At 37.0% G+C, this 12,226-nt stretch overlaps 1 protein-coding gene across 2 annotated transcripts in view; it reads right to left on the bottom strand.

Moving 5' to 3' along the window:
* WWC2 (WW and C2 domain containing 2) overlaps positions 1 to 12,226 on the bottom strand; it is a 182,258-nt gene that overhangs the window by 16,989 nt on the left and 153,043 nt on the right. For both annotated transcript variants that reach the window (XM_047772309.1, XM_047772310.1), the window contains one exon: positions 10,582 to 10,746. In XM_047772309.1, coding sequence (XP_047628265.1) covers positions 10,582 to 10,746 — 165 coding nt within the window. The remainder of the gene's footprint in view (positions 1 to 10,581; positions 10,747 to 12,226) is intronic.

The raw sequence follows: 12,226 nt of genomic DNA, 5'->3' as shown, positions 1-12,226 counted from the left end.
TAAAAAAGCTGAATAAAATAAAACAAAAAGCAAACAACAAAGAAAAACTCCAGCTGTTTTAAAGCAAGGAAGAGCACCAAAGGCAATTAGGATTTGAGGGCCAAGATTCCAGGGAGAAGGAAAAGGTAAGAAGTTGAAGGGATCATCTTTTCCCTTGGGAGCATGGTGAGGCACACAAGCTAACAGACTGTGGTCGCCCACAGCTGTGGCAGTGGTAGTAGGATGCAAAGATGAAAACTGAGTTGAGGACAAGGTAGCCAGCATGGGAAGGGCCAGAGAAAATGAACTGCAAAGTGATCTCAATACTCTGCATAATATTTCTTTCAAGACACTTGCCAGTCCTCAGCTGCCTACATGCAGAGCAAGAAGCTAGGAAAGCAAAAACCAGCTGCTAGTAGGTTAAACAGTAGGCAGCTATTTCAGTTGCCTCATGGTCCATCCAATGCAGAGAAAATCTGGAAATCAGGTTCCTCAAGTGATCCAGGGGATCTGCCCATTTTCTTTCCTTCCTTCCTACATTCCTTCCTTCCTTCTTTTTTTGCTTTTTAGGGCTGCATCTGCAGCATACGGAAGTTCCCAGGATAGGGGCTGAATCAGAGCTGCAGCTGCCAGCCTACACCACAGCCACAGCAACGCTGGATCCCAGCCATGTCTGGGACTTATATATACTACAGCTTATGGCAACACAGGATCCTTAATCCACTGAGTGAGTCCAGGGATTGAACCTGCGTCCTCATGGATACTAGTCAGGCTCGTTACCTCTGAGCCATGACAGGAACTCCTGGATCTGCCCATATTGTAACCTGCCTTCCAGAAGCGTATTAAATCCTCCCTGGAGGAAGTGATCAGCCAGTCTCTACAATCCTTCATATGTAATATCTAGCATTCCACTGGAAATGGGACTCAAGGACTGAAAGCCAAGAAAAATAATAGGCAAAAGAGGCAGACCTATAGTTGATTCAATTTTATAATTAAATTTCAAGAAAACTGATGAAAAAATGGAGAATTTCACTAGAATAAACACAAAGAAAACCACATTAGCACATCAGAGCAAAACTGCTGAAAATCAAAGAAAAACAGAAATTTTACAGGTAGTGAAAGAAAAAAGATGTAATACCTTTTAGACTGCCCTCTAGCAGCTCAATAGAACAAATGGAAACCAGATGACAACAAAATGTTATCTTTAATGTGGTCAGATAAATAATTGCTTTCTTAGAATTTTGACTATGAACAAAAAAAGGAAAGAAAAGAAAGAGTTCTTCATGAATGAAATTGAAACAAAGGTACTAAGAGCCCTGTACTAAAGGAAAATCTTCAGGCAGAAGGAAAATGATCCAAACTGGAAGCACAATAATGCAGAAAGGAAAAAAATATGCCAGAAAAGGTAAAAATGTGAGATTCAAAATATATCTAACTAAAATATATGCCCAATATTTGCACAGAAGGAGGAAAAGGAATAACAAAGTCTTTTAAAATCTTTGTACTGCCTGCAAAAAAGCAAAAGTATTAATTTAACAGTTTCTAATGTCAAGGATACATGCTATAATCATTAGGAAAACAGCAAAAAAAAAAAAAAAGAATGTATTACTAATGCTTTAATAGAAGGAAAAATAAAATTTAAAAAACACTTGATTAATCCAAAAGAAGGAATAAAAGGAACAAAAATAAAACAAAAATAAAAGGAACAAAAATAAAAATAAAAGAAAACAAATGACAAGATAATAGGATCAAAACCAAATACATCACTAATAGCATTATGTGTAAATAAAGTAAATATTTCAATTAAAGATGAAGATTTAAAACTCCTGGATAACAGGAGTTCCTGTCATGGTGCAGTGGTTGGCGAATCTGACTGGGAACCATGAGGTTGCGGGTTTGATCCCTGACCTTGCTCAGTAGGTTGGGGATCTGGCATTGCCGTGAGCTGTGGTGTAGGTTGCAGATGTGGCTCAGATCCCACGTTGCTGTGGCTGTGGTGTAGGCTGGTGGCTATAGCTCCAATTAGACCCCAGCCTGGGAACCTCCATATGATGCAGGAAGCGGCCCTAGAAAAGGCAAAAAGACAAGAAAAAATAAATAAAAACTGGATAACAAAACCAACTATGTACTGCTTGTAAGTGGAACTCTTTAAATATAAAAACTCAGAAAGGTTGTTTAAATATAAAAATTCAGAAAGGCTGAAAGAAAAAGAATAAACTATTCAAAGCCTAAGCAAAAAAGAACTGATGTAGCTTTATTAATACTAGACAAAATAGATTTTAAAATGAGAGGTATTATTAGAAATAAAAAGGAATATTTTATAGTGATTAAAGAATCTATTGGGAATTCCTGTCATGGTGCAGCAGAAAACAAATCCGACTAGGAACCAGGAGATTGCGGGTTCAATCCCTGGCCTTGCTCAGTAGGTTAACAATCATGGATGTGAGCTGTGGTGTAGGTTACAGATGTGGCTTGGATCTGGTGTTGTCATGGCTCTAGCATAGGCTGGCAGCTACAGCTCTGATTGGACCCCTAGTCTGGGAACCTCCATATGCTGCGGGTGAGGCCCTAAAAAGGACAAAAGACAAAAAATAAAATAAAGAGTCTGTTGAACAGAAAGATACAATACAATGCTAAATTCATATTCGCCTAATAACCTAGATACAAAATACGTAAAGCAAAGGCTAACAGAACTAAAAGGAGAAACAGACATCAATAATCATGGAGACTTTACTATACCTCTTACTAACTGATAAAATAAGTAAATTGAGGTCAGTAAATGCAAAAGATTTGTAAAGCAAACGTGACCTCCAGAAAATACATTCTTTTAAAAAGCACATAGAACTTTTACTAAAACTGAACATAAAGCAAGCCATAAAGCAAGTCTCAACATTCTTTACAAATGATATGCATTCTGTTCTCTGACAACAGTGAAATAAAACTAAAAGTCAGTAACAAAGATAACCAGAAAACTCCACTAATTGGGAATTAAGTAAATATACTTCTTTAAAAAGTCTTGGCTTGGAGTTCCCATTATGGCTCAGTAGAAACAAATCTGACTAGTATCTAAGAGGACACAGGTTTGATCCCTGCCCTCGCTCAGTGGGTTAAGGATCCAGCATTGCTGTGAGCTGTGGTTTAGGTTGCAGATGGCCAGCTCGGATCTTGTGTTGCTCTGACTGTATGTTGGTTAGCGGCTATAGCTCCGATTCCACCCCTAGCCTGGGAACCTCTATATGCCATGGGTGTGGCCCTAAAAAGACAAAAAAAAAAAAAAAAAGCCTTGGCTCAAAAAAGAAACTACAATGGAAATTATAAAATATTTTAAATTCTACAGGATTTTGATAATGTCCCATTATCAAACTTGTGAAAAGCAGCAAAAGCTGTGTTCAAACATAATTTTTTAGCCCTAAATGCATATACTGTAATAGAGGTTTACAAAATAATTACCTAATCTATCTCAAGAAGTATAAAAAGAGCAGCAAATTAAAGCCCAAAAGGTAGTAACAGGAAATAATAAAGAGCAGAAAATAGAAAACACATATATGACAGAGAAAAATCAGCAAGGCCAAAAGTTGTTTCTTTAAATAATATAAAAAATTTGACAAGTTCCTGGTAAGAGTGAGGAGGAAAAAAAAAGGCTCAAATTAACAATATCAGGAATGAAACAAAAAACATAGCAAACTCCTTGCATACATGGAAAGACAATAAAACAGTATCATGAATAACTTGATGCCAATGTTTTGATAATTTAGATAAAATGAACAAATCCTGTGAAGAATACAATCTACTAAAACCAATGTCAGCAGTAAAAGTTGAAATAGTCTGATAACTAACAAGGATATTAAATCTGTAGTTAAACAATCCACCAGCCCTTTCCAGCTGGGATTCCATGAGAGTTAAGCCCCAAAGCCCTCAGGCATCCATTATACTAAAACAAAATGAAACATCCAGGAGGGTATAAGTTACATACCATCCTTGGGAGAAATAAGAAAACACTCACTGTAAACATTTTTTTTGGTAGTACTTATTTCTCTCTGAGAACCCTGGTTGAGAAAAGTTGCTTATTAACAAAGAAGATTATAGGCCAGGTTGGTGAATTCTCTTGGATATTCTCCCAAATACTTAAGGAACATGTAATACCCATCTTACAAAAACTTTTGCAGAGAGTAAAAGAGAATACCTTTCAACCTGTATTATGAGGTCAGCAAAACCCTGATATTAAAAAAAAAAGACAGACATTACAAGAAAATTAAAAACCAACCTCTCTCATGGACATAAATGAAAAAAACCTCATTCATAAACTCAAGAAATCAAATCCAGCAATGTATATAAAAATACATATAAAATACACTGCAATGAAGTCGGTTTTATTCCAGGAATCCAAAGGTGATTTAACATTTAAAAGACAATCGATGTGTAATCCACTATATTAAGAGAATAAAGGAGAACAACCATGTAATCATCTTAAGAGATACAGTAAAAATGTTTGATAAAATTTAATATATATGCATAATAAAACTCTCAGCAAACTAGAAAGAGAAAGATACTTCCTTAATCTGACAGCAATTAACTAAAATAGTATCAGAAAAAGCATTCTAAATGATGATTAACTGAAAGCCTTCACTTTGGAAAAAAAATGGTATTATCTACAAAGATAAACAACTAAGCCAATGGAACAGAATAGAAAGTTCAGGAACAGACTAACACATGTAGAAATCATCTGGTTCAAGACAAAAGTGACACTGCAATGCAGTTAGGAAAGAAAGTCTTTTCAAAATACAAGGCAACCTATAAAAAAAAAAATACAAGGCTGGGTCAATTGGCTATCATATGGATAAAAGGAGTCTTGACCCCTACCTCAAACCTCACACAAAGATTAATTTCAGGTGGACTATAGATCTAAATGTGAAAGGTATAACAATAAATCTTTTATGAGACAATGTATGAAAACATCTTAATAACACTGGGATAGGCAATAGTTCTTAAATAGAAAAAAAAAGGCACTAACCATAAAGAGAAAAACAATGATAAATAAGACTGTATTAAACCTGAGTACTTCCAGTTGCCAGAAGACAACACTGAGAAAATTAAAAGGAAAGCCACAGAATGGGAAGATATTTTTAATGTACATACATTTTATCAAACATTCAAATCTAAAATTAAGAACTATTAAAAAAAGCATACAATAGAAGAAAGGGCAGAATCTTGAACAGACATTTCACAGAAGATGACATTCATTTAACCATTAAACATTATAATCAGGGAAACGCAAAAAACACAACAAGAGAGTGCTATATATCTACCAAAATGGTTAAAATGAAAGAAGACACACAATGTCTTTACAAAAATACATGTATAAGAATGTTAATACTGCAATGTTCATAACAGCCCCCAAATTTAAAACTCAAATGTCCTTCAATAGCAAAATATACTGTGACTATAATTATGCAACAAAATATCATTCAACAATGAGCATGAATGAACTACAATTACACAAAAAAATATAGATAACCCCACAGACATAATGTTGAGTGTAAGATGCCAGACATAAAAGAATACATACTGAACTTCATTATATGAAGTTCAAAGACAGGCAAAACTAACATATGGTGATGGAAGCAAGAATAGAGATTACCTTCAGGAGAGAGTGGTAATGATTAGGATGGGGCACAAAGGAGGATTCTAGGGTGCTGATCATGCACTGTACCTTGTTCTGGGTGGTAGCTACATAGGAGTGCCTGATTGTGAAAATTCACATAAGATTTGTACACTTTGTTATACATCTCTCCATCACTCCTCTCCATAAAAGAAACAAGTAAGAGTGAGATTAAAATAAGATAAAAAGCATAATAAAAATATCTCTATATAAAACTATACTCTAAACTGACTAGACCTAATGAACACCTACAGAATACTCCATCCAAAGGAGAATACACATTCTTCTCAGGAGCACAAGGAACATTCTCCAGGATAGACCATATGCTAGGCCATAAAACAAGCCTCAGTAAATTTAAAGGGACTGAAATCATACAAATTATATTTTTGACCACACTGTAATGAAATTAGAAATCAACAGCAGAAGAAAATACTTAGAAATAACAAATCTGTGGATATTAACAATTCTAAATAACCAATGAGTGCAAAAAGTCATAAGGAAAATTAGGAAATACTTTGAGATAAATAACAATGAAAACAAAATATACCAAAATTTGGGAGTTCCCGTTGTGGCGCAGTGGTTAACGAATCCGACTAGGAACCATGAGGTTGCGGGTTCGGTCCCTGCCCTTGCTCAGTGGGTTAATGATCCGGCGTTGCCATGAGCTGTGGTGTAGGTTGCAGATGCGGTTCGGGTCCCGCATTGCTGTGGCTCTGGTGTAGGCCAGTGGCTACAGCTCCGATTCGACCCTTAGCCTGGGAACCTCCATATGCCGTGGGAGCGGCCTAAAGAAATAGCAAAAAGACCAAAACAAACAAACAAAAAACCAATATACCAAAATTTATGGATGCCCCTAAAGCAGTGCTCAGAGGGAAAACTTATTGCCATTTGTGTCCATATTAAAAAGAAGATAGATCTCTAATCTATAACCTAATGTTCCAGCTTAAGAAAATGGAAAAAGAGCAAAATAAACCTAAAGCAGTAAGAAGGAAGAAAATAATGAAGATGGGGGTTAGAAATTCATGAAATAGAGAATAGAGAAATATTAGAGAAAATGAACTAAATCAAAAGATGATTCTTTGGAGTTTCTGTCTGGTGCAGCAGAAATGAATCTGACTAGGAACCATGAGGTTACGGGTTTGATCCCTGGCCTCGTTCAGTGGGTTAAGGATCCGGCATTGCCACGAGCTATGGTGTAGGTTGCAGACGTGGCTTGGATCTGGCATTGTTGTGGCTCTGGCATAGGCCAGCAGCAACAGCTCCAATTTGACCCCTAGCCTGGGAACTTCCATATGCTGTGGGTGTGGCCCTAAAAAAAAAGACAAAATACAAAAAAAAAGTTGATTCTTTGAAAAGATCAAAAAAGTTGATAAACCTTTATCCAGCCTGACCAAGAAAAACAGAAAGCTCAAAGACTAGAATAAGGAATGAAATTGGGACATCACTATCAACTTTACAGATATAAAATGGACTATAAGGGAATACTATGAGCAACTGCATCCAACACATTAGATAACCTAGATGAAATGGCCAAATTCCTAGAAAGACACAAACTACTGAAAGTGACACAAGAAGATTCTGAGTAGACTTATAACAAGTAAAAGGATTTAACCAGTAAACTGCGCCCCCCCCCCCAAAAAAAAAGTAGGCCCAGGTGACTTTACTGGTGAATTCTACCAAATATTTAAAGAAGAATCCATATGAACTCTTCTCAAACTCTTCCAAAAGGTAGAAGAGGAGGGAATACTTCCTAACTCATTCCATGAGGCTAGAATTACCTTGATAACAAAATTAGACAAAGGTATCACAAGAAAACTATTACTACAGAAAAAAAAATAGGCAAACAGGCAAGAAGAATAAATAAAGGTGATTGGAAAGAAAAAAGTAAAATTGACTCTATTTGCAGAAGATATGATCTTATATATAGAAAATTATAAGAAATCCACCAATAGACTGTTAGAGCTAATAATTCAGCAAGTCTGCAGGATACAAGATAAACAGTCAAAAATCAATTATGCAATGAATAAGCTGAAAATACAATTAAGAAAGTAGTTCTATTTACAACAGTATCATTAAAAAAATTAACAAAAGAAGTACAAACTTGGACTTTGAAAACTACAAAACATGGTTGATAGAAATTAAGGAAGACCTAAATAAATGGAAAGACATCCCATATTCACAGAGCAGAAGATTTAACACTGTTAAGATGACAATACTCCCCAAATTGACCTATAGACTCAATGTAATTACTATCAAAATCCCAGCTGTTCTTTTTTGGTGGAGATTAACTAAGCGATGCTAAAATTTGAATGGAAATGTAAGGGACCCCTGAATAGCCCAAGCCTTCTTGAAAAGAGACCATCATGACCCACACTTTCTGATTTCAAAATAACTGCAAAGCTATAGTAATTAAGACAGTGTGGTACTGGCCTAATACAGACATATAGATTGATAGAACAGAATTTAAAGTCCAGAAATATAAATGCTCAAACTTGGGGTCAATTGATTTTTGGCAAGGTTTCCAAGGTAATTCAATAAGGAAAGAATAGTTTTTTCAATAAACAGTACTGAGACAATTGCAAACTCACATGCACAAGAATGAAACTGGACCCATTCCTCATATCACACATAGAAAACAACTTGATCACAGACCTAAAAATGAAGACTAAACTTTAAAACTCTCTGAAGAAGGAGTCTTTGTGATGTTAGGTTGGACAAAGCCTTCTTAAACGAGACACCAACACAAACAGCAGAAGAAAAAAACAGATAAATTGGACCTCTCTCAAAATTTAAAACTCTGTACTGCAGTAATTCCCGTCATGGCTCAGTGGTTAATGAATTTGACTAGTATGCATGAGGATGTGGTTTCGATCCCTGGCCTCACTCAGTGGGTGAAGGATCTGGTGTTGCTGTGGCTGTGGTGTAGACTGGTGGCTAGAGCTCCGCTGTGACCCCTAGCCTGGGAACCTCCATATGCTGTGGGTACAGCCCTAAAAAGACAAAAGAGACAAACAAACAAACAAACAATGCTCTGTACTGCAAATGAAACCATGAAGAAAGTGAAAAGCTAACCCATAGAATGAAAGAAAATGTCTGCAAATTGCTTACTGGATAAGAGACTTGTGTCAAGAATATATGAGGAACTCATCACTCAATAACAGAAAGATAAATAATCCATTTTTAAAAAAGACAAAGGATCTGAACAGACAGTTCTCAAAAACAGAAACGATATACTAATGGCCAAAAAGTCCATGAAAATATGCTCAACATCTTTAGTCACTAGGGAAATATGAAACAAAACCGCAAGGGTACCACTTCACCCCCATCAGCATGGCTAGAGTCAAAAAGACAGATTCATAACATGGGGTGAGGGTGGGAAGAAACTGGAACCCTCAGACACTATGAGAAGAAGGTGAAATGGTGCAGCCACCTGGGAAACAGTCAGGCAGTTCCTCAAAAAGTGAAACATATAGAGTTACCATATGACCCAGTAATTCCACTTCTGGGTATACACCCAAGACAAATGAAGACATATGTCCACACAAACTCTTGTATACAGATGTTTGTAGCAGCTTTACTCAGAGCAGTCACAAAGTAGAAACAGGCCAAAGGCTCATCAGTTGATGAATGGATAAATAAAGGGTAGCATATCCATGCAATGGAATATTGTTTGAAAAAAGAAATGAAGTACTAATACATGCTTCCATATAGATGCACCTTGAAAACATTATGCTGAGTGAAAGCAGCTGGTCACAAAAAGATAGATGTTGTATTCTTCCATGTATATAAAATGTCCATAATAAACACATTTTTAGAGACAGAAGGATGATTAGTGGTTGCTTTGGGTGAAAGGGGTTAGGCAGAATCAGAGGTGGTTGTTAATGTGCACGGGCCTTCTCTCTGGGGTGATGAGAATGTTTTAATATTATCCTGAGGGACGGTTGCACAATTCTGTGAATGTACTACAAACTATGGAAGTGTGTGCTTCGAATGGGTGAACTGTACACTTTAAACAGATGAATTACATGGCATGTAAATTACACTGGACTAAAGCTATTTTAAAAACCCCATACACAGTGCGACCATTAGAAAAGTGTTCTTAAATGCAGAAGCCATATTTTACCATCTTGCCCACATTCCTTAGTGTCTTTCAGGCATTTAGTACCTCATGGGCACAGGAGGAATGTAAGCTCCACCAACACATGTGTTGTTTCCTGTCCCACCTTCCACAGTGTTCACCGTAGTTTCTTGCACACAGATGGTCGATAAAGCACTGTTGCTTTGTAAGATAATTACTCTTGCCTAGTACACTCCTCACAGATAGTCTAAAATAACCTTTACAGTAACAACATCCACAAATACCAAATCCATGAAGGATGGCTTCACAAGTTGCCCCCCTGCATGTTTTGTTTTGTTTTGTTTTTTAAATTCTGAAGTGTGACTGTTGCTTACAACAGTTTTTAAAAGAAAATATTTATGGATATTGATGTTACAAATGGAAACTAAGACACTGTTTAGGCTTAACAATTTAATGCTTGCAAAAGGTAAGAGTTCCAAATGAATAACCTGACAGCACAATGAAAGATGTGATCATGACATATGAAGGTGCAAATTTAAATAAAAATATTTTCCATGGTCACTTAAAACAATGAGGTGCCCACATTAGTTTAATTTTTACAGAAGAAAGCATGAGCAGAAATGAATGATTCTTTCACAGGCTTAAACAAAGCTGGAAATTTATTTATTTATTTATTTATTTATTTATTTTTGTTAGGAAGCTGGGAGAAATGTTTTTGTTGTGATTGTTGTTGTTGTTAGGAAGGAGTGAAAGGAGGGAAGGAAGGACAGTGACCGTGAAGAAGCCACAGTGGTGTCACAGCATGATCTCTCCTCCGTATTATTTCATTAAACTGTAACGACGTTTTTCTCCAACTTTGACTCACCAAGTCTATAGAATCGACTAATGGCTTGCTTGGTTGAAATACAGAATCCTCGGTTTCTTCTTCATTCTTTTTGCAGGGCATTTGCTTTGAAGGAAGCAAGTTATACCACAGAGTGAAAATCTCGTTGGAAAAAGGTAAATCTGCCAGGCTGATCTGAGTTCCAGCCTATATGAAATATAAGGAAAAGAAAGAGAGAAGATAAAATGTTTCAATTTATATTTGCTTCCTCTGACATAATTAAGATTATTGGACATTCTTGTTTTAGAGCAGAAAAATTGCAATACTCATGATATAAAGCATTGGGAGATTTTGTAAAACCTGGAGATGTCACATTTTCAGCTGTGACTAAAAAAGAAATAGAGTTGACCCTTGAACAACATGTGGGTCAGGATGCCAACACTACTCCCACCCTGAAGTTGAAAATCCCTGAGTAACTTCAGAGTTGGCCCTCCAGATCTGAACTTCAACATCCCCGAATTCAACTAATCACACCTAGTACCAATTTAGAGAAAAAAGAAAAGTCTATGTATAAGTGGACCACAAAAGAAACCCAGGACTGGTTTCTATTTTCCTCACAGAGACAATGTCGGGTCCTTAACTCACTGAGCCACAAGGGAACCCCCCAGGACTGGTTTTTGGATTGGGATTATAGCTGGCCTTGAACTACCCAGGGTTTCAACTGGAGACCAATGTTTCCGGAACACCTGGGCACACCTTTAGACACCTGCATATGAGCACCATATGTAACTTCCTGGTGTTGTCAGAGAGCACGATGGCGTGTTAACCTTGCTATTAGTTATGTATGAAGTCTTCTGTGTTAGCACTTAAACATCCTATTGCTCTAAACAGTAATGCTTCAGTCTTCCCAGAAGCTCTAACACCATAGCTGGGAGAACAAACTGAATAAAGGAACTATACTCAGTGTCCTGCTTAAATCTGTAACAATGAATTAGGTGTGGGATGTCCTTTTGATGTCTATCCATCATTCATGAGCTGTGTGACCCTGGACACAGCATTTCTCCTAGAAGTTCTTCCCCGTTGTGGCTCAGTGAAAACGAATCTGACTAGGAACCATGAGGTTGCAGGTTCGATCCCTGGCCTCGCTCAGTGGGTTAAGGATCCAGTGTTGCCATGAGCTGTGGTGTAGGTCGCAGACACAGCTTGGATCCTGAGTTGCTGTGGCTGTGGCTGTAGCTCCGATTTGACCCTTAGCTTGGGAACCTTCATATGCTGCAGGTACGGCCCTAAAAAAAGAAGAAAGAAAAAAAAAAGCAGTTCTTCATCTGAAGATAGGAGTAATCATACCCTTCTCATAAGATTGTCCAGAGGATTAAACAAGATACTGTATACAAAACACCCAGCATGAGGCTCATATCGGGAATAATAAGCATACCCCACAGTGAAGGTCATAACAGAAGTTAGAGAGTTCTTCTCTATCCAAAGGTTAGAAATAAAAAAGACTTTATAGAAAATCATAATTTCTAAGCAGATGTGAAAGGTCTAAAATAAAAGAATGGAAACCAGAAATCATCACGTCAGATAAAAAATGAAACCGCCATTGGACATGTCTGGGGCACCAGGCAGGTCTGTAGGCCCATCAGGCTGGCAAAACAGCAACTAGAAAATTATTCTCTGAATATCAGAC

This window comes from Phacochoerus africanus, chromosome 3, assembly GCF_016906955.1.
Source record: "Phacochoerus africanus isolate WHEZ1 chromosome 3, ROS_Pafr_v1, whole genome shotgun sequence".
NCBI lineage: Eukaryota > Metazoa > Chordata > Mammalia > Artiodactyla > Suidae > Phacochoerus > Phacochoerus africanus.
This window is presented reverse-complemented; position numbering and strand designations above follow the sequence as displayed.